Source organism: Apteryx mantelli, chromosome 10 (assembly GCF_036417845.1).
Source record: "Apteryx mantelli isolate bAptMan1 chromosome 10, bAptMan1.hap1, whole genome shotgun sequence".
NCBI classification, from domain to species: Eukaryota; Metazoa; Chordata; class Aves; order Apterygiformes; family Apterygidae; genus Apteryx; species Apteryx mantelli.
In genome coordinates this window covers 7,678,580-7,701,905 of record NC_089987.1, presented here as the reverse complement: position 1 = coordinate 7,701,905, position 23,326 = coordinate 7,678,580, and the positions used below count along the sequence as shown (strand labels likewise).

Genomic DNA, 23,326 nt, shown 5'->3' with positions numbered 1-23,326 from the left:
ATACTAGGAGAACGATTTCCGTGTACATGCTCTAGGCCATTTTCTGCCCTTTGCTATTGATCACTTTTGAAGATGAGGTACGGGACTGGATGGACCTGTTAATGTGACTCATGGCTAGTCCTGCCTTCTAAATCATCAGTAATGATTGTTTTGGGAAATAATAAGAGGTAAAACAGATTTGCTTTAATGTGCTTTATTTCTCTCACCAACCTGCTGTCCCCTTCTGTTAGGGACACTGGATTGGACAGTTTCCCTAACAGTCGGTTTCCCTAACGCCTACTGCGACAGTAAGAAAACGTGACTTCTCAGGAATGGTAGACTAGATGCTGTATTGGGACTGGTTCCACTACACCTTCCTTATTAGGACCACAGAAACATTAAGAATAAAAGCTGTATCTAAGTACCAGAGGAAACATGTACGTTTATATTATCTGCCAGTAATTCTGTTCTGGCATAATGTGCTGCAAGGTGTTCCCTGCTAAAAGAGGGCTGGAATTGTGTGTGGAATCTATCAAAGTTGTACTGAGGTACGAAGTGCAAAGAGTTAGTGTTACTCATGGGGCTCTCATGAAAAGACTAGTGAGGACAATTGCAAGTGCAGTGAATATTCACATAGAAACAATATATAGTGGGGGAAATACTATGTAAAGTCTCTGTGTTCAAATTTCATAGCTCAAAAAATGATCTTACCCTATGCTTTAATTCATATCACAGTAGTTTTGAAGGGAGAATGATTGTACTGTCCTCAAAGTTGCCTTAAAATGGAAGTGGTGAAGGCGGAAGTAAATAATCACTTTTCCACAGGACATTAAGTGATATGCATGGTACTAAGATGAATACTTAGATGCCAGTGTTGTAACAAAAATATTAAATTTTAGAGCTATTAAAATGAAGAAACAATTGTGCAAAAAAATCTGTGTTTTAATTTTCTGGTTTGTAGAATTCAAAATTTTGGAAGATGTAGCTATGAGAGTTTTCTAGTTTCTTTTCAATTGCTTTGTTTATCAGTTTCTAGAGGAAGTATGGCTTTCTATAAGTAAAAAAGTCATAATAGTAGTGGTAAATAAACCAATGCAAAGCTTCAGCTAGGAAATAGTGAAACATACTGTGCAAAGCCAAATAAAATCCTAAAAAGCATTTTTAAGAATATTGCTAGATTTAGAAAATGACATAAGAAACATTTGAAGCAGCTCTGTGTCCTTCTTAGCTTTTCCCTCTTCATTAAAGGGATGATGTTAATTGTAAAAACAACAATTACTATATGAGTTGTCATTTCAGACACTAAATTTACATCAAAATTTTCTAGTCTGATAATAACCGCTTTTTGTGCTCTTTTGCTGTATGAAAGATCCTGCTTGTTTAATGCTGTTCAAAAATGCACATAGGATGCAAAGTAGAAAACTAGAAATATTCTTCGTGCACTCCTTCAGTAATAATTTTGGGCATTCCTTGTAGATTAACACCATTTCCCTTAAATTACACTGCCTTTGTTAAAAAGAACAAGAACAACTCTTTTCTGATACATTTTCTGATAGATTAAACTCAGTTTATTCCTCCAGTTACTTTTTTTCCAGGATATACTTTTGCTTTAAGTGTACTCTTTTTCCTGTTACTGAATTGCATTGTACTGGTATGAAATTATTCCGGGAATTGCTTGCATATGGTCAGCCTTTGATTTTGCTGTATCATGAGTGAATTGGCAGTTGCAAAGTTTTTCAGCCAAGTCCATGTCTGTGAACTAATATAATAATATATTTGCAGGGTCAAGCTGTTGCTCAGCTCTGTTCAACTATTCCCAATGTTACTGTTTTTGGAACAGCTTCGTCTTTCAAACATGAAGCAATCAAAGATTCAGTAACTCACCTGTTTGACAGAAATTCAGACTATGTTCAAGAAGTAAAAAGGTATATTTTTATTTTCCCAAGTAAGAGTTATGTACTACCTAGCAAAATACTAAGAAAAATACTCGGGAGATCATTTCTATGGGAAGAGATTAAATTTGTGAGTTTGGGAACTATAGTTTATTCTAGATATTTCGCCTGCCCACTACAAGGGACAAGATAGCAAGCATCTCTCTCTTTCCTTACAAGCAATGTAAGCTCGTCTTATCTCATCTCATGTTCATCTGTTGCAAGCCAAGTAAATTAAGTGAAAAATAATGAAGATCTCAATGGAGGGATCTAATTTCCTGTTATTGGCATATATGTAGTAGTTCACTGTAGTTCACAGAGTAAGTAATTTTCAGTGGATTTATAAGTTACCCAGGTTTTGGAGGAATTCTCTGGTGTGATTCCATCTGCCTGGGATTTTATGTTCTGCAAGGCACTGATATCAGAGCACCATGAAGTCTGTTTTAATTTCAGATCCTTAGATTTTGTTTGCTTGTTTGCTTTCAGATTATAATCATTCCATTGCCTTCTGAAGTTGTCGTGTGTGTGCTTCCATTTCCATTTAGAAGCTTTCAAGTACTTTGTTTTTCAGTTTGTCTAACTATATCTATTTTTAGATATTGATATAGGTGGCAAACCTTCAGAATTAATAGGAAGGTCTTAGGAAAAAAATGTCTTTTTAATTTTACTTGTCAGACAAATAAGAATGTTTTCCTTGCATCTTGAATCTGTCAAAATACTACATTATGTAGCTGGGAAAAAAACACAAGAAACTTCTTCAAGGGCCACCCCAACGCAGTGCAGTTTACAGGCTTCCTGTCAAACTGATGCATTCCTCAGAATTATATGCGAAGCCTTAGAAGGTCCTTTGATATGAGGCCCTCAGAGGGCCTTTTGTGTACAGTCGGCTTTGTCTGAGCTGCTGTCAGTCCAGACTGGTGTGGAAGGAGTGTTGAACCAGGGTGCCCTGCCACTGTTTCTGGACCACTCCCAAGGACTGAAGAGAACTACTGAAGTGATCTATTACAAAGGGCATTTTATAACACAGGGGAAAAAAACCCTGAAAATCCTGAAATTTTCCATAGGAAATTTCATCATGAAAGATAGGCATTGTCCAACAGGTGACATCTCTGCCATTTTCTTACAGCTCAGAAGAATTGTAGCACATTTTCTTTAATAGCTTTTCTTTTGCGGAAGTATACATACCTACGCCCCTGGGAAGTTGCTGTAGTGAGGTGAAGGCTGAATTCTAGCATGCCCCACTTTATAAACATTGACTCAGCAAAAGGGAACACTTGAATTTCCTTGAAATTGTTAATCAGAATTCAAAACCAACCTTAATCCTAACTCTTGGCAGGAGCAACAGAAGACCTGATGTAAGCAGGTATGTGATGTGGGAGCACGTACAAGAGAAATCAGCGTTAAAAGCCCCTTTAACTTCTGGTGACTTCATGACTGCAGATAACATTGGCTGCTTCTGCTCTTCATCAGGATAGTTCTTTTCAGAACAGTTCCCTGGCACCACCCCCGACTCTTTGTATCAGACAGTAACTAGTGAAATCAAAACAGATACTATGTGGCATCTGTTAAAATGCTTTTTAGTGGTCTTGGATTTTCACACACTTTTGCACCTTGCAATTAGGCCAAAAGGACAGAGAACCAGTGGGTACAAAACATGAAATGGAGATGCAATGCATTGGTTCATGCTTCTCTCCTCTTAACAGAATGGAGGTGTGAAGTATTGGCACATCTGACGATGCTAATTAAAAGACAGAACTGGCACTACAAAAATATGCCAATACTCTGGTTTGTTTCTCAAATCTGGATATGGTGTATTTTCACTTTCCATTGAAAAAGCAAGTACAGTGATAATTTTGAGACCACTATAAAGACAAATTGAATGTCTGGTTGCCTTTTGAAAGTGGCGGTGAGATGGATGACGTAGCCATTTGATCCAGTTTTGCTTTGCTGGATATTAGCTGTATGCTATATTCTGTTTAAAAGGTTTGGCTGGCTAACAGGGAAGATTGCTCATTTGCCTTTGCCTGTCTGCTGCACACAGGTTTAGGTGGAACCCTTTTAAGGGAAGGGGAAGCTCTTCCTTTGTGGAGGGGTTGTGAGCAGGAGAGGGTGGCTTGAGAAAAGGTGGTGGTAGGAACTTGCTCTGTTGCAGGTGACTGAAATACTCCAGGGAGGAGCTTTCAACAGGGAGCAAAGTCAAAAACCAAACATCAGAGTGATACAAACATGGAAATACTTATAGGGGTGAGGAACCAGTGCAACCGTGGAAGCCACTGAAAGCTGTTGGATTGCAAGTCATTATGCATTTACAGTGAAACCTCATCCAGTGGCCTGAGTATAAATGATTACTCTACACAAGGCAACAGTACCCAAGAGTAAACTTGTCCAATTTTGTTGCCCTTTGTTACCAGTGGATGTATGAGTATCACCTTTGTTTTGTGAGGAAACAGAAAGATGCCTTACAAGTTACAAAGCTTCTTTCCTCGCTTCTAATTGTAATTATACCACTGCAGAAGGTATGGTCATCAAGAGATAATTGATGTTCCTGGTAATTAGACGCTATTGTCTGCCCCTTAAATCTTTGATAGTCTCAGGGTTGCAATTTTATGATAGTGTCTGCACTAGTGATTTGCATAATTGTTAAATTAAAGTTTATTAATCAAGAATTTACTACTGCTTGGGCTATCTACATGGTTAGGAGGTAGAATATTAGGCTTGGGTCAAACTAGTGACAAGATTTGGCAAGTTCGTGTTTTGCCAGAAAGAAAACCCAAATCAGGATATTTGAGCATATTTTTCTCTTCAACAAGATTTTGACATTGCATTCACAGAGCTGTTCATTGAAGCATTATAAATATTCAAGCTCTTTATGGAAACATTATAAATATTTTCTACTTTCTATAATATAGCCCAATTGTATCCTTAGAGCTAGGTAGTTAGCTACTGTTGACTTCTCTTTGTGCTTAAATTAACTTTCTGCTGGGGCCTAGCTGATACAAAATTTGAAGCAAAACGATATGCCTGGTAAAGTTATTTAAAAAGTCTTCTGTCTGAGATGAACTGGGATAAGAAGAGCTATTTCCTTATGAATTCAGTAAAAGAACATCAAGAGATGGGAATAACAAAAATGTCTTCCTTTCTCTCTCTGACACTCATTCACATTAAAGAGCTTTTTGTCCATAGGCTGCTTTGTGATAATATAATTTTACTGTAAGTCCTCACAAAGGGGGAACAAAATGTTTTCCCCTTCTTCTAAGCCTGAAAGGCTTGGGTTGCTGAAATGTAATAATCAGCCTGTATCATGCTCTTTAAATGATACCTTGGATCCTACTGAAAAATGAGATTTCTTGCTTGCATTTTAGAATCTCAACAGAAGGAGTAGATATTGTTTTGGACTGTCTGTGTGGAGAAAATACTGGGAAAGGCCTCAGTCTTCTCAAACCACTTGGGACTTACATTTTATATGGTGAGTGGAAAAGTCCAGGTACATATTTCAAAACTATGGCTTTGCTAAGCACAAAAGCTCTTTTAAAATCATCCGTGCTACCCCCTCCAGAACTTGAGGCTTATCTGTGTGGCTGATTTTCTCAATTTGGCCATTTCCAGTTGAGAATTTTAGTGAGGCTGAGCATAGACTAAATTACTGAGACACAAAGGCTTATAAAAAAAACTCTTAAAAAAAATCCCAAACTGAAACTGTATGTTTGTTTCAGATTGTTACCATCATTTGTTAAAATGAGGCACACAAAAAAAAACGTGTAGGAGAATGCTTGGTTCTCTAATTTTATGGACCACAGGGATCAAATAGTATGGCCAAGGAAATTGTAATAAAACAGAATTCTGTTCTTGTGGGAAGGAAACTTGGAAGAAGCTTTGAAGAAGAAATTTCTAGTCTTCATTTGACAAGACTATGTACATTGGCTGCTATGCATACAGAGTAGACATCTCTCTCCTGCAGCTTTGCCTGCCTGCTTTGGTGTTTGTTGATGATGAAACCACAGTTGGCCAGGTTCTGTAGAAAGACAGCTGAAGGGATTGCTTAGCTTTTGAAATGAAGACTATATCTATATTGCAGTGGAAGGTGGAATGATGTCATGGATAAGCATAGCTGCTTTCTTGTGCTTTCGTCTAGCTAGCCGAGTAGCAATAACACTGAATACATTGTCACTCAAACATCTGCTTGGACTGTAGAAGCCAACCTGGCTGCCTGTCTGTAATGAAGTTCAAGCCAAGTGAATCGTCATTACTCTTGTTAGCAGGTTTAAGTGTTCTGTGTATGTACAATCACCCATGTATTAGTCAGACCTCTGATGGTATCTGCTGATGAGAGAGAAAGAACATCAATGTAGTGATAGCTCCTAAATGATAGTGTGTTAGAGGCGGATAGCATTTTACTGCAGAGAAGTAGAGAGCTATAGAAGAGATTTGGTGTCAAAATGCTTTGTGACACTTAACCTGTTTTTTGTTTTTGGAAGATTTAAGAAATTATGTTTTTGTGATCTCAGAATATCTATTAACTTGTAGGGCTTTGTCACCTTGGCTTCTTCGTTGTTTATTCCCAAAGTAAAAGGACATCTACTAATCCATTTTAAACCTGTGGAGAAAATTTTTTCTAAAGTATGAATCACAGAAACCATTTTACATATAGTAAATGGTCTGCTTGTCAGCATGTAATAAGTTGTCTGTAAATGTACTCATCTTTTACAGGTTCATCTAACATGGTTACTGGGGAAACAAAAAGCTTCTTCAGTTTTGCAAAATCGGTAAGTGTTACACTGTTGTTATTCTGCTCCACTCTCCTCTAACCTCGGGTGTTTTTTTGTTTTTTTTGTTTTTTTTTTTTTGAAACATTCTCATCTTTATCATTCTTTCATCTCCATTAAGTTGTTAGATCTCATGTTGCTAAAATGAAGATTTTTGTGAATGCAATGTGATCTGACATGTTTTCTTTTGATGTAACAGCTAGACAGGAACTGGATCTATGTGCAATGTGTATTTAAATTGTTAGCTAACAGACATATATCACTTGTACAGCTATGTTTAAAATCAGAGTGCATTGTTTATCATTGATGGTAGAATGTCATATCCATGGATAAGGATAACTGCCTTGTAGGTTCCTTATTTCTGAAAAAATTGTCAGTACAGTGCAATGAATTAAAGGAGATCTTTATCTCTTAAGACTGGGCTGTGTCTAGTTATTTCCAGCTTTTCAGAGATTAGTTCCATACAGAAATGCATTTTTCAGTTCTCCTTCACTTCCCTTTCAAATGACATCAAAGAGATTGTGCTGTTACATTTTTTTCTCACTGATGTCAACAAAATCGGAACTCAAATGTTAAAAAATTGTTCTTCAGCTTACTACAGCAACAAAATCTGGTCAGAAAACTTAAAGACAAAAAAGGACAAATACATCAAATAAACTGCTAGTGAGAAATAACCAGGTGTGAAAGCGATTCCTTCAGATGAGACAGAGGGGAGAAGTCCTGACTAAAGACAGATCATAAAATCTTTCTACCAAGAGCTCATTAACAGCTTCCAGCAACAGCCCCTTCCCAAGAGAAATTAACTTCAAAAGCCTCTGTGGAAGTCAAATCAAGATGAAACAAAGACTCTAACAAGAAGCATGAATATGCTTTGCCTCCTAACTTTTCTCGACAGTTATAGTGACACAATCTTTGTTGTTGTCATGCCTTTTTGAAATAAAACAAGATAATATTTATTAAGGGTCCTTTTTACTAATAATATAACTGTGTCCGGCATGTGATTGCCACACATTGTAAAACCTGTAAGGTAGATTGGTCCATTGACAGCAGGCAGGTTCAACCGAAATATTTTTCGGATAGTACTGGTATTTATTTATTTTTTTTAAGAAGAATAGAACAATTTATTTGATTTCCACCCCTCATCTGCCAGACTTATTTCTTGAATTGCAGCTGCCATTTCCAGTATCAGCATCCGTGGCACGATTGAGATAATTTTCCCCCCAACCTTGTATTTGTCTATATTGAAGTTTCTATGCCACCTTGTTGCCTGCCCACTCAGTTTTGTGGGGGCTCTCTGGAATTCCTTGCTGCCAGCATGGTGTTTGACTACCCTAACATAAAAATTAAATAAAACTGTTGATTTCAAGTTCAGAACTATGAAAAAACCCTTAAAACAATAGAATATTTTTACTGTAAAATGGTTCTTTTCTCCAAATGCTCTTTCCAATGCTACTTCCAAAGATTAGTAAGAAAACCAAGGCAATATATAATAAAGTTTTAAGTAGTGTATCAGATTGTTTAGAAAAGTATAACTAGTTTCTATAGTAATGTAATTAATACTGTAAAATTAACTCATCAAAATTGTATGAAAATTTTAATTAAAAATTGACCCATTCAGATAAAACTTACTGGGAAGAGGAGTCTGTCTTCAGGATGCTCCTGGACTAAATGAGATAAAATAATTTCATTAGATCTTATGAGGCATGCTCACAAACCACAAACATACTAATGGGTGGAATGGAAGCTAGCTAAGCCGTATGTCGTTTCTTTGCTCTTTTGAGAGAAGAGCAATAGTAGAGAGCTGCTCGCAAAGGTTAGATGCTTACGTGGCTCTCTTGAGGTCACAAAAAAGGATAGCAGCAGAACTAAGAAGGGAGGTCCAGATCCCTTATTTCTAATTCCATGTCCTAAAAACAGAGCTGTTCATCATTCTTATAATAGCCTACGGTCATGCATAAAAATCTGTAGTTTGTTTCCACATTATTCAGCAACTGCATCCTTTATTACCTTTTTCTCAAATAAAATGCTTGTAAACAGGAGAGCCAGCTCTACAAATGTAATTTGGAGATCAAGCCATCCTTCCTGCTTCTCTGGCTGTTATGTCAGAACAGATGGATGAGTCATGGAAATCTGATCTCTCACTTTGATTAGTGTATCGTGTTTGCACAGACAGTCTTGTGAACTTTTCTGTGCATGTCTTGAAGAGTGTGGTTCTAACCCTGCTGTCATTTCTTTCTTTCCAGTGGTGGCAGGTTGAGAAGGTAAATCCTATCAAGCTGTATGAGGAGAACAAAGTCATTGCTGGATTTTCTCTGTTGAATCTACTTTTCAAACAGAATCGAGGTAGCTTGATCAAGAGTGTAATGGACAAACTCATAAATCTATACAATAATAAGAAGATCAAGCCTGTGGTTGATTCCTTATGGGCCTTGGAAGAGGTAGGAGCAAAATTTCTTTTTGCATTTCAAAATTTACATTTCTAGCTGTAAAATTATATTTAAATAATGGATTTCTAGTTATTAATGTATTTGTTTTTCAGTTTGTGCAAAAATTGTCTCTGAAACACATGCCATTCAGAACCTGCATGATCCCGAACTATTCACACATTTTTTTTAGTAAATATATCTGGAGTTTCAAATGCTCTGTGCTACTTTCTTGAAAACACTAATAATAAATGTGGTTTTTGAATCTCAGAAAATTGTTTCTTAAATGCATGAAATTTGTAGCTAGCGAATGCAGCATGAAATGCAGATATTATAATTGAAAGGAACTTAAAATTACTCTGAGTGAAAGATCAAATACATAAGCTTAAGTTTCAGTTTTATATTTACACTAGCAAATCTTAGAAGCTTGAAGGTTTTGGGGAAGTTACTGAAAACGTGTTGCAGATACAGTCAAATCAGAATTCTCTTTTAATGTATGTTAAATTCATGGAGGATATTTTTTTTCCTTCTAATTGTTCAGCTCTCCTTAAAGGAATGTGAATGAGCTAATCTGATCATAATAGACTCATTAGATATAAGCCCTTGGCCAAAGCACTGTTTTCTGAAAACTTTATACCTAAAATACCAATACATGAACTTCAGTATTCTTAGAAGTATAAACAGATATTAACATATAAGGAAATGACACAATTATAGTAGCGCAACAGATTCCATGGGAGCAGGATATGCTGCAGTGTTCACTGGGGGTTGTGCTCGCCTTTGCCAGGTTGTGTGTCAAGGTGTGTACTGCCTCAGGTCATGCTAATGTGGAAACTGTGTGTCTCATCATCCTCTCACTGCATCTGTCCCTAGTCTACACCAGTGTGGGAACTTCTTTATTTGATACAGCAGATACAAATGGTCCAGCCCTACATGGGCTCCATTTGTTCCTCTCCAGCAAAATGTGAAGCGGGAACAATAACATCACCAGGAAGCCTTCGTCTGTATCTTCCCCAAGGAATCTGTTCCTGCTTCTCTATAAGGTCTGTTTGAGTCCACACTCTCACCATTAGCAACTCCATAACACCTTGGGCTTACCAGCCAGTGGCATGGGAGTGGCATTTGGCTCTGTCGCTAATTTTGACTAAATGAACTGAAATGTCAAACTGCTTAAGGGAAATCAGGTGTTGGATAAAGAGCAGCAGGCTCAGGCTGAGGTCAGGCAAGACAAAATTGCCCTGGCCTTGTCTGAAAGGGGAAGTGCTTTAAAGAGCAGTGTAAAATAGAACCAAGATCAGAGTTAGGTTTTTGACCTGTTTTGTTTCATTTATTAAATGACCTCACAAAGTATTTAAAAAATTAACTGACATAGTTCTCTAGACAGGCATTCTGCAATTTCTTTGTGCGCGTGCACATGTACTTTTCCTGTATTGGTAAGAAAAGGGTAGTTAAAACAGTAACAATAGCCTAACATGTCTTGATCAAGAAGAGAAAAGTAAAAAGAGAAAAATTGCATGTTGCAGGCTAATTTTAATAGTCAACATGATGGGAATTTGTTGGGAGATTTTTGTTTGGTAACACTTCATATAACATTTGTTAGTAACATGCAGCATTTCTACTGTTAGACTGCGAAATGTGTAAATACATCTGTTAAAGACTGCAGTCTAGAAAACTACAGCTCATTTATCGAGCCTGCTCGCTTTTCATCATCTATCTGGCAAATTACAAAGGAAATTACTGGCTAGTATCTTCAGGAATATAACAGTGCTAGAGGTGTTCTTAATTGATTGCAAAGTATTACTGTTCATTCTGGGCATTATCGTTTTATTTGTGGGGTATTTTTGTGGGTTTATAAATACCTTCAGTTCAGATTCTCAGAATAAAGGTAATACGATGCACAGAAAGATGTGTCATAGTTGAGGACTAAATGCAACCAGATTAAGAAATGTTGGTGTGTATTTTTGTTCTGTTTTGGGAGGTTTCTTGGTTTAACTCCATAGCTCCAAACTCCCTCCATCCCCAGAGGTTGACATTTGATTGCTTTTCATTTCCTATTGAGTAATCTGATTTTCTTGAAATGTCCGCTTCCATCTGATTGCTGTCAGTCTTGTTGATTAGAGACTAACCAATATGACCAGCTGCTGTTTGAGGAATTTCCTGACCCATATGAGCCTTGAGAATATGCATGTTTAACTAGAGAGTGGCAAAAATATGGACTCCCTGCATTGCATTTGAAAATGAATGATCTGAATAGTTGTCTATGGAAAAATGTCACCCTCTCCAAAGGCTCACAGGACAATCCGTTTGTCCTCTGACTAGTAATTCTCTCATAGAGATGAGCTTAAATCCAGTAAGTGAAATTCAAAATGAAAATATTTTTAAGGAGAATGCTCAGAAGACCCTTAACCATGGGGCACATTTCCAAATGTTTGATGTTAAATAACTAAATGTATCATCTCATACATAAAGGGTTTGATTTTATGTATGAAAGGCATATCCCCAGCAGATCCCTTCAGCTTGTTTCACTTGCTCTGTATCTGCATTTGTTTTCATGTATTCCTTCTTTCTACAAATATTAATTCACAAATTAGCACAGATTCTGTAAAGCCAGCACAAAACCCCTGTGTTTTTATGTTCTTCCAAAACTGTATTACAGTGCAAGAATTCTTCTGTTCAGTCCTGTATCAGTTGCAATGGCCATCTGTGCGTCAGAGCTGAAAAGCATCTTTGCAGTCCTTGAAGAGGCTGAGGTATACCAACAGTAGTATTCCCCTTTGCTGTGTAAGGCCGCTTGCTGCAGGACCTCTTGCTGAGCCAAGAACTTTTTATCTTCTAGTGCTTGTAAGAACAGCCAGAGAAAGGTTATGTGGCTGTTCTAATAGGTTCCCGTGAACCGTAAGAGGAATTTTATTGCTCTAAAAGCCTGGTTATGGGTCTTTGAACAGCATCTATTTCTTTATACTTTCTGCATAAGTCCATAATTTGTATTTAAAAGAATATGTTAATTATAGAATATTGTAATCACAGTGAGATTTTTGCATTTTAAAATATTTCAAGTGGCAATAACTTAGGATATAGAGGAAGTTATTAGACTTCCATTTCTCTGTCATGTTGTGGAGTACATGAAGTGATGTCTAGTTGACTGCTAAATAATATCAAGATAGCAATGTTCAGGAATTGTTACATAGACTTAGCTTGATACTATTCCTTTTGAACAATAAGGGTTTCTAAGGCTGGGACAGGCCAATGAGACCATTCTAATTAGGATATAATATTTCTCAGCGTTCTGATTTCTCTGTTTTAAGTCCTCATCCAAAGGCTGTGGAAGTCAATAGAAGGACTCCTAGTTTCACTGGCATTTGTTTTAGGGTCAGGGTAACCCCACCTTTTCAGTACAGCCTGCTTAAATGAATTCAACAAATGACCGAAGAGACAGTCGGACAGATTTTGTTCTGGATGGAAACTTAAAAGTGACTTAATGTTGTTCAGTGCAACAGGTTATTGCGGATACAAGGGAGATCAGGATCTAGACTACTGACTACTGCTGTTGACTAGTCCTACTTGTATTGATGTGTTTATCTGTTGGTGTTGGCTCAAGAAGGTTAATTTTTTAATCTCAAACTTACATCCATAAATCCTAGTTAAAAGTCTGTTCTCAAGTGGGCTATTACGGCCTTTTTATGATTTAAATGCAAGAAAGATTTCGCTAAGAGAGACAGTAATAAAATCTGCAGATATTTTAAAATACTGGGAAATTATTCATCATGAGGTAAGAGAAGTCATACAATAAATTAGCTGCTGTTGAAATGTCTCGCTGTTGTGCAGCTATTTGTTTATGCAGTGAAGTGTTTAAAAGACCAGATAATTTGTAGATGGTACATGCTTAAAATACTGTTGTGTAGTAAAGAGCTGACTGTCTGGTAAGATGCATTTCATTACAGATAGTAGTGTTTAAAACAGAATTTGTATTCAGTGGATACTTGTTGAGCTCTGTGGTTGTTTCTTTGTCAGTAACTAATTATCTAATCCTTGATTTGCAGTTAGTCAATCTTCTTCATTCTGATTAATTTGTTGTGTGCATTTAGTGAGTTAGCATTCTCTTGAGGGTCTGTGAATCTTTGGCTGTACACAGTGGATGATTCCAGATTATTATCCAGGATGAAAGCAGGAGGTTCTCATAAAATCCAATGTGTTGAATAACTACCTACTGGTTGCACTTTTCCATTAAAATTCTGTTTTCTTCAGCTTTTTATAATTGCAAAAGAAAACCAAATACATACTCGAAGTAGAACGTGTTATGGGCATAGGATTTATAAGCAGTTTCTGTAGGTGACTTATAGCAGTTTAAAGTACCACTGATGGCAAGTAAAACAAAACTGTCACAAACTTTTGCACATGAACAGCCAGTCAGGAAAGTGGCAGTTCAAAACATGGTCCATGTCATCATAATATCTGTAGGCTCCTTTCCCTCACATTAGGCTGTTTAAAAAAGGACTCTTTCAGCATGTCAGAAAGTTATCAGATCTGGACTATTTTGGGCCATATGGATGACCAGCAAGGTTATGGGAAGACATCTTCATTACAGATCTGTTCTGTATACCAAAGGTATTAATCCCATTCGTATGTCTCAACGGCATCAAAGACCTCTACTGCCTTAGGGCCAATAAGAATGATGAAAATGCTGAAACCTGTGGAGTAGAGTTATTACTTACTCTTAACAAAGTAAGAGGATAATCTGGTAATATTAGAATGTCAGGCTGGTACCTTATAGTGGGCACTGAATGAAATCCCATGCCACTGTTTTGTAGTAATAATGTAATAATGCCTTTAGCAACTTGTTACTTAGCAAATAGCGATGCAAGAACTGTAGCCCAGATCCAAGAATATACTTCAGCACTTAGCTGTGATTGAAATCAGTGGAATCAAGGCACTAAACAGATTTGTGGGTCAAGCCCTGTGGTTCTTGAAACGCGCATCAGAGCATTCTAATTACTGTGTCTCATGGTCAGGGCATAGCATGTTTCTGGGTGGTAAGAGCCTAGCACCATAATTCAGTTTGTAAGCGTCACTGCAACGTCAGTTTCCTTTCTTTGAGACTCGTTATGTTGCAGGTCTAGCTGCAAATACAATTTTTATATAAGTGAGATTCTAAGCCAGAGCTTTTCTCCAGTCAATTGCTAAGGAAAAAACAAGCTGTGTTTAAGAACCTAAACCTGAAAGGAATGCAATGCAACTGATCACATTTTAGTATCATCACGGTATCAGCAGGTATTCTGTAATTTCCTTTAAAAGAATCAATTTCTCATGTGCTCCTGTTCTCATGTACTTCCCATTCTTTGCATTAAGCTTCAATGTTATTAGCATGCAAAGGAAAATGGTAGAAGCCTTAAACATTCAAAGCTGTAATCCAGTGATGAGAAAGAGGCAAAGGAACACTTTCCATACAGACCATATACTACATTTTGGGGAGGGTAAAGCCGTCACAGCATGTCTGTTTTAGCACTGCTCTGTGGCTTCAAAGGATTCATGTTTCTAAATCTGTTCTTTCTACTGAAAGCATCCTTTGACATAAATTACCTTTTCAGAGCATGCTTTTAGATATCAACACTGTTCTATGAAAAAAACCTCTGTAACGCATGCCAGCGGAATAGTAAGAGTGACCCTCTAAAAGAGTAACCCTCTAAATCAGCAACTTTAATTCCATCAGAAGCTATTCATGTCTTTTGTTGATCTTGGTTTAAGGCAAAAAGGTATTCATATATCATTACAGTAAAACAGAGAAAACTGACCCATTACTAACTTTTAACATAGTGAGAGGATAATCTGATAATATTAGAACATCAGGCCTTGTTATGGATACTAAATGTGATCTCATTTTTTTTTTTTGTAGTGACAATGTACTGTAGTGGCAATGCCAAAAATGGCATGTGCAGTTTTTTTTTTTTTTTTTCTCTTTTTCTCCTGGTGTATAAAACCAGCTTACTTGGGCAAAGAAATTATATATTTTTTTCTGCCAATATTTGAAGAGAAGTGACTACCATACCATCTGGTTTGGATCCTATATTTGTTCTTCAAATTATGCAAAGTGATTTAGAGTAACATGAAGAAAGTTCATTAATAGACAAAGTAAAAACCCAGCATGGAATACCTAGAAGAATAATTTTCCCTTAAGCATAAAACAGTTTACTTTGCAGTGTTATATTATAAAAAGAGGAAAGTATAACTCATCTGCAAAAACTCCCATGAACACATCAGTGTTTCTTTTGCTGTGACTGCTCCTCCAGCCTAAGAATGCAGACTCTGCTTGTTGTGATACGAGCAATGTTTCCTTGACAGTACTTCATGTGCAGTCGTTCCTGCACAGTTTTGCTGCTCAACAGGTCTCAGGCGTGCAGATGTGCTGCCCTGTGACACTGCTATGGGATTCTCTTTCTGTTCTTCCTAAGTGTGAGATTCTGTTCACTTTGACTGTATAAAATAAACATCAGTAGTTCAAAGTGTATTAAAATGTTTTATCTGTTCATCACTGTTGTTTCTCTGTGTACAACCAAGTCTAGCATAACAAGTTTTATACAAGCCTTGTGCAGATATCAAAGCTTACAAAAATCCAAGAAGCTATGTCTACTGATGTAACAGGTTTCAAAACAGCAATGTGGGAAGAGCAGACTGAGAAACAAAACTGGATTATTTCTAGGTAGCTTCCTTCTGTGTTTGTGATCTAATTATACACAGTTAAAGGAAAAAACATTTTTAGATTTTGGTAAGAGTAAGGAGAAAGCTATTCTATTTAAAGTTTGTCAATAACATTAAGTATAATGCACACAAGTTCTAAATGAATGAAAACTGAGCCATGAGTAAGTTGATTTTTAATAAAGACTTTGCAAAGAATGCTTCCCAAGATGCTTACCTGAAGTAAAAATTAATTAAAATTCCAAATAATTTCAGTACTATATGTTTAGAGGAATAAAACATATCTTGAAAGTACTGGGGATTAATTAGCTACTGCATTTTTTTTCCGGCAAAGCGTAGTTCACACTTGCTTATGGACTCCTTGCTGCTGTCAAATGAATTATTAAGTTCCCACTAAATGCCTGTATCATTTTGTTTACATTTTTTCCCCCCCTTTAACACTGTTCAACAGGACTTCATATTACTTCATAATCCATTCTACTCCTCCTACCTGTATTGCTAAGTGATGGCACAGTCCAGTAGGTTTTTTGGCTTCACACACTATGGATAGCAGTGGAATGTGATTATGACTTTATTAAATGAGTGAGACAGAAGCAGGGCAAGACTTAGATTTAGACACTGTGGGCACACAATAAGGCCTCAGATATGTAACATTAGTTGTGATTACCACAGAATTAGGTTGGGTAAATGAGCTGTTTTAAAAAGCTCAGACTTCACTTGTTAAGTCTGTTAAATATATAAGCAGAAGTCAATTATTTTTAATTGCTATATATTATATATTATTCAAAAATACTGCATGAATTTCAAACTGCATGAATGGAATGTAATTAATTTCAGCTCTGTTTCCTTTTCTTTCTTTTTTTATAGCTTCTGAAATTTAGCTTGCTTTGTCTAACCTGCCAGCTAATTACCTGTGTGTATAAACAAATAATTTTGTCATCTAGAGTCTACAGAGCATCCCTTATTGCATGCTGAGAATATCCATACTGTAATATTTAATAGCTAGATTAAAAAAAGAGACAGTGAGTATCTTCACTGTTCTAACGCCATGCAGCATGTTAGCTGTAGGATCATGGATGAGCCTGAAGAACTCTAATTTCCAGTTTGAGCTTCCAGCAGCTAAGCCCCCGGGGCTGCGTCTCAGCACTTGAGAGCCTTTGTGATTCCAAGTGTTCACTGGGAGCTCTGATCTCAGAACTGCACATATTCCACCAAATTTCAGTAAGCTGTAGAGCAGCAGGGGAACAAAATCTTAACGTACTGAAAGGAAGTAGCAAGCATGGAAAAGTATTTTGGCAATATGTCTGATGAACATTAATTCTGTGTTCAGATTTGTAACCTGTTAAAAGGTTAGAAGCTGACTAGCGTGAGACTAAAACTCTGAATTAACATAAATACAGCCCACAGCTACAGCACTTTTCTAATCTACTTAGTAAACACTCTGCTAAGAATTCATTAGTTATGGAGACATTGCAGACAGAAAATACTTTTCTAGAAGGCATGAAACACTAGAAGTTGAAAGTACAGTGGTGAGTTACGATATGTTTTAGGGTTATGACAGGTTGTCATTTCTATTTGTCCTTGTGTGCCACAGAGATAATAGCTTTCTGTAACTGCAGGCCAAAGGAAAACAACAGGTAGACTCAGTTCCTGATGGATAATGTGAGGGAGAAAAAAAAACATAGGGAGGAAAATAATACAGGAAGCATTGATGGATTCCACTGAAGAAAATGTGTTCTGTTAGAGATAAACTAGTCACATACTTCCAGTTAATTAAATTAGCAAAAGGAGATTGTATATGGGTTAGACCAGTTTGTCATTTATTAGAAAAATAAGAACAAACTTGCTACATGGAGCAAGCTGCTGATTAATTATTGCAGAGAAACAGTATTTTATAAGAGGAGTCTGCTTACTGGAATATATTAGCTGGCTTTTAAGTAATAAATTGGCACAGATCCTCAATGTATTAAACTGACATGTGATACAGTACCCTTGCAGGAAAATAGCCAGAGACCTAGCTATGGAAAGTTTTACCAAGGTAGAGTGGCTGTTTCTGAGATGCAAAGGACACCTTTAAAAATGCCAACATGAATGCAGAACTATGGGAGATTGAGTATATTTGTTCTACATTAATCTTGAATGTTTGACTCTGTTTTACACTTAAATTTTACTATTTACGTCAAAGAATTTAAGCTTTTCTCAGGACTCCAGGAAACAGTGTTTCATGGAGTAATTTTCCGATTTGAAAACAATTTCTGGATGTTTTATTTTTTGAAGTATTAGAGACCAAAACCTACTTGTTTTATACCTTTGGTTCAAATATACTTCAGTCCATTGCTTTGATTTTTATTTTTTTCTACCTGTTAATGCAATGTATCATCTGTCTGTCTTCTCCCAGTCTTGCATCTTACATACAGATTGATTACATACATGTAACTTCACTATATCCACCAGTACAAAGAATTTTAAAAAGGAGTTTTGCAGAAAGTGTCCATATCTCCTGTTCTACTGAACTGGTAGTACCACTGACTTGCAAGGAATTCTTAAGATTGAGAACAATGTGTGCTTTCTATCACTCAAATAACTATAGGCTACCATAAATTAAGAACACTAGATAAATAGCAGGAGTAAACGGGAAAATATTAGAAGCTAAATTTAAGTTATCAGGGTCACATTTAGATACCATTTCATGCTTGTGCTATGCAGTATTAGTGTGTTCAGTTTAAGCCACACAGCCTGTGAATGGAACCTAGGATTTTTCTGTGTCAAAAAATTCCACTCACGCTTCTTTGTTAATTAGTTGACCGGTTCAGGAAGAAAGCCCTCAGTTGTTCAAGTTGAACTGGCAGGGACTGCTAATGTGACAAATTCACCTTTTCTCCCAGGGTATCATGGAGGAGAAATCTGAGGTTCATGTTAAGGTTTGTTAGTGATTGTTTTCATTTACTGAGAAACCTTTTGGTCCCAGTTCAAATTTTAAAAGATGTATTTTGCCAGGTGGTAAGGATTTTTGAAAAACTGAGTCTGAATTACTGAAGTCTAACTGGGGATACTGAGAGAGCTGAGAAATGCCATCTTTATATATCTGGCACAATATAGGATACAAATAATTCAATCTTCTGCCTTTGAAACCTTCCCATTTTCAGACTGGGAAGTAAATCCCTGATGATTTTTGGATGAGGTTTTTGGCCTCTAATTTGCAAAAGATCAAGCTAGTTGTTTTTTACTGGCTCTAGCCTGTGAGTCTAATACTTCACTAATCAAAGAATGCCTAGAATGCTATCCAGGGAGTCACTGAAAAGACTCAAAAGGGAGTGGGAGATAAGAATAAGGAAAATATCTCTCTGTATTTAAATGTGCTAGATCTGTTTTATCTAAAAGATGCTACCTCAGCAATATTGGTCCTTGTGGCAATCCTCCATGGCTGAAAATGAGCAAAAAGGTTAACAGAGCAGAAGGGAATCAGATGATTTCTGAGACTGCAAAATCACTGTGGTGGAAAAACATCAGTAGATAGCAAGCCTTCAACATTTTTTTTCTGTATATTCTAGCTCACATTTCTTTGCTTTTTGGATTCCATATGCTCAGCTTATACTGAGATAAGGTTCACATAAACATCCTTCTGCTACAGCTTAAATGCTTAGTTTTGTCAGCAGAGATATAGATCTCTGGTAAATGAAATGCATTGGGCCTTTTTGCTTTTAGAAATGACTTTCTAAAATGAACATTGTAGCTCTTCTTCTAGGATCTGGTTGTCAGTGTATCTATGCAACAATAGCCAAAGCAAAAGTAAATTATTAGTTCCATCAGCAAAACCGAGTTTGTGTCTCATCAGCTCATCATACTGATAGCTAGTTTTGGCAGACTGGTAGAAGCTGATGGAAATCTCAGGAGCAGTAGTGCAAAATTCATCTCCTGATTTTTGGATTTTCATACTAATGAAGACTAATGAAGTTACTAGAGTCTCTTCATTGCAAAAAAAGACACAACAGAAAAGCTTTGTGCCTTCTTAATATAACTTTGCTGACATCACAAAAATATACTTAATACTATCTGTATTATATTCAAAATTTTGATGTATAATCTTCTACATATTAACCAGATATTCTATTGCAGGTATTGATTGTAATTAGGAAGGACAGTTGAATATTAGCTGTTGGGAGTCAATGCATTCCAATGTTTGAGTCCTACCTCACACACTTTAAGATTCAAATTGGATCATCACAACCTGGACCTAGAGTTCCTAAAGGTTAGAAACACCAGTGACATGACTGTAATAAGAAAACTGTGGTATTTCTGGAGATGAGATGGACCTCTCCTAAATGCATTAGGAGTATTTATGAGGAGCATCATTTATAGTGCATAGAGCAGAACTCTGTCAAAGACCCAGAAGATCCCCCTAATGCAGTACTGAGCAATCATGCTTAACATAAAATGCCCTAGCAGGTCAGAACAATGCTCCATCTAGCCCAGTACACTGTCTCCAGCAGTGGCAGAAGGAGATGCAACTGAGGAAGAATATGCAAACCTGGCCATCTTTTGCAGTCAGATTTCTTAGTACTCCACCTCCACATCTGATTCCAGATGCTGTCTTTTGAAGCTCACTGTGACCTCTTCCCCTCTCAGACTGTTCCCGGTAGGTCCAGTGAATGGTATTATGGCTGCAGGGCCAGTTGCTCTAAGGAAAACAATGTCTTGAAAACCTACTAAACAAGGGAAGTTATGTTGCTTACAGTGGAAATAACGCATGAGACTTCAAAATACCCTCATGTAATAATTGTACTGTAAAACAAAAATTCATTACACTCTGGAAAGCCAGTCAGTGGAAACTAATGTCTTCCAGGTCCTGCTTTAAGCCCAACTTAGGATTCACCAAAACACTTGTGAAATTTTTCCAAAGGCTATGAAAGTTGGTCACGGACACTTACTCAGTAGCAGCAGCATGCACTATGTACAAGCCTGTTCTGATGCTATCTGATTATTATTAGGCTGACCTGATTTGGCTTTTTTTCAATTATTGAAGATTCCCTATCATGCAATTTTAAAACTTTAAAATTTTATCATTTTACAACATTAAAGAATACTGTGATTAAATTCTCCTTGTCTAAGAATAGTGTGGAACTTCAGCTGGAACTCAGTTTACTTTTCTGGTAGTTTTGCCCTGAACAAAATGCAATACAGCTTTTTTGATTGTACCCGATGCAACGTAACACTTTAGTGTATAATAATCATTATTCAAGATGAATGTTCTAACCTAATGAAGATGGCTCATATATTCCTTCCAATCATTTTATGCACACATTAGTTTGACATCTCTTAGAGTAATGTAATCCAACTTTAATATGATAATTGAGATTTTTATATGGTACTGCAGTTTAGGAATGATGATATTGCTCATTAGAGATAATGATTTAAATTAACACCAAGGTATTGATGTCAATACTAAAAGATTTCTCTATGTATAGCCTGCTGTGAGTGATTGAACACAAAAATATTTTATAGGGCAAACCAGTATATTGCCATCACTGAATTACAGAAAATAATACAAAAAGGAAGTAATTTAAGAGTTTCAACTGAGCAACTGATTTTCAGCTGTTCTGATTTTACTGAATATACTGTTTTGAATATTAAAGTTCAGGTTTTGGATGTAGTATTAAAGTGCATGCATTTGAAAATGTAGACCATATGTGTAGAAAATAAGGCCTAGCTCATCACAGGCAGTTTCAAATCTTTGTTTATATGCATTTTGTTTAACAGAGTAAAGGTCATGTACAAGTAAATTCTCTACCATCACCAAAAAACACCCATATTCAGAAGAATCTGAGTCTTACCCTGTTGTAGGTTATGTTTATGTCATGTTGGTACAGTACTTATGTGCAGTTATGATCTTTAACATCAGTTTAGAATGAGACATTTTCTAACTATGCCAGAAAAAATATTAAGTAATAAAACAAATAGAACTGGAAAATATACTGCAAAACTGTCAACTAGTGAACAAGATAAATTCAAATATCTTTTCTCTCTCCTACGTGAATGACTTCAATCTTATTGTAAACCAATAAAGCTCATACTAAGGATAAACCTGAGTCATATTCTCTAGCATTACAACTGTATTATAATTTATCCATGGGTTTTGTTTTTTTGTTTTTCTTTTTTTGCTTTCAAGAAGAATTTTAATGAAGATACCTGGTAACACCCAGTGGTAGGTTCTGGCTTAGAGAGCTTCTTGGGTAATGGGAAAATATGGCAACTTCTTAAGAATAATTAGATTCTCAATCCTCATGGTACTATTTTATGAAACCAAAAGGTTTATACAAGAAATTAAAGGAGAAATATTTTCTCATTTGGATCTTTAGAGACCTTTGGGATTTACCTTGATGAGAGTCAAGCATGTACTTAATTGTTCTACTGATTAAGAGTAGACTTTGTAAAACGGAATCTATTGTTGCGAAAGAAGATAGAGATTTTTTCAGACACAATAGTAATGTGCTCTTGTAATCTGATCTTAGTTGGTGGGATTTGGATATGAGCCTTCCCAGACGTTGGAAACATTAGTGTCAAGGCTTTTTACAATTGCATCTCTACTGTCTAGAAGACTGAGTGTGTATTATATTTTGTAATCAGTAAGTTTAGTTCCTATGGTTTGGAATAATTGACACTGTAATACTGGAATAGAACCTCATTTCTTCTCTGTAGCAGTAATAAAAGAAGACTTAAACTTCCTTCAGACAAGCAGATAGAGGTAGTACAGACATTTCTAAATTTTTAACACTGTTTTTTAAGATCCCATATTGTGAAATAAAACAGAACATTAAGAAGGGAAGAGTCTGAGGAGTAAGTAATAAAAAGTGTTTGGGAGTGAAAATATTGAACTCCCTTGAATTGTTTAGATAAGATGATGACAGAATTTAGTGGCAGAAGTCGTATTGATCACAGGTTTTCTGCCTGACTTCCAAAAAACCTTCTGTCCTTCAAGAAGGGTAGGAGAGGAAACACATGTTTTTTTTGTGGCAGGAGTTTGCATTTTGACATCCTTTTCCCTCATCACAAGATCCAAGAAGTAGAAGAAAGTGAGGCATGGACAGTCAACAGCCCCTTTTGCTACAAGACAAGGAAGAGAGGCCAGGACATAGAAGGTTGAGGAAAAAAAGGAAACTACTGTCAGGCGAGTTGTAATGCTTTAAGTGTGGGTTTATAGTCTTGGTGAGAAATACTGAAAGAATCTGTGGTGCTGGTAAGCTGTGGAGAACTGTGTAATAGACACTGTAGAAATTAGTCTTTTGTAAAGATAAAGTCACTTGAACAACAGTTTTGGCAGAGGGGAGAACTGAAGACTGAAAGACAACTGAAGAGATGAGAACAATAAGATATTTTGCTAAGGGATCATACAAGCCATCAGCATGGAGTACTGGTCAAATAATATGAGATGGAGAAAGGGCCTTTCTTTTGGAAAGCTTTCTGTAGTTTTGCAGCTTCCTAAAATAAAGCAAATTCTCTCTAGTGAGAAACGCGCAAAGAACTATCTCATTTATATAAAATA

The 23,326-nt window shown here is 36.5% G+C and overlaps 1 protein-coding gene across 1 annotated transcript in view; it reads left to right on the top strand.

The window, feature by feature from the left end:
- Window positions 1-23,326, top strand: part of VAT1L (vesicle amine transport 1 like) — a 63,352-nt gene that overhangs the window by 22,704 nt on the left and 17,322 nt on the right. The window contains exons 4-7 of the mRNA XM_067302454.1: window positions 1,762-1,904; window positions 5,273-5,376; window positions 6,618-6,673; window positions 8,917-9,111. Of these exons, the coding sequence (XP_067158555.1) occupies window positions 1,762-1,904; window positions 5,273-5,376; window positions 6,618-6,673; window positions 8,917-9,111 (498 nt within the window). The remainder of the gene's footprint in view (window positions 1-1,761; window positions 1,905-5,272; window positions 5,377-6,617; window positions 6,674-8,916; window positions 9,112-23,326) is intronic.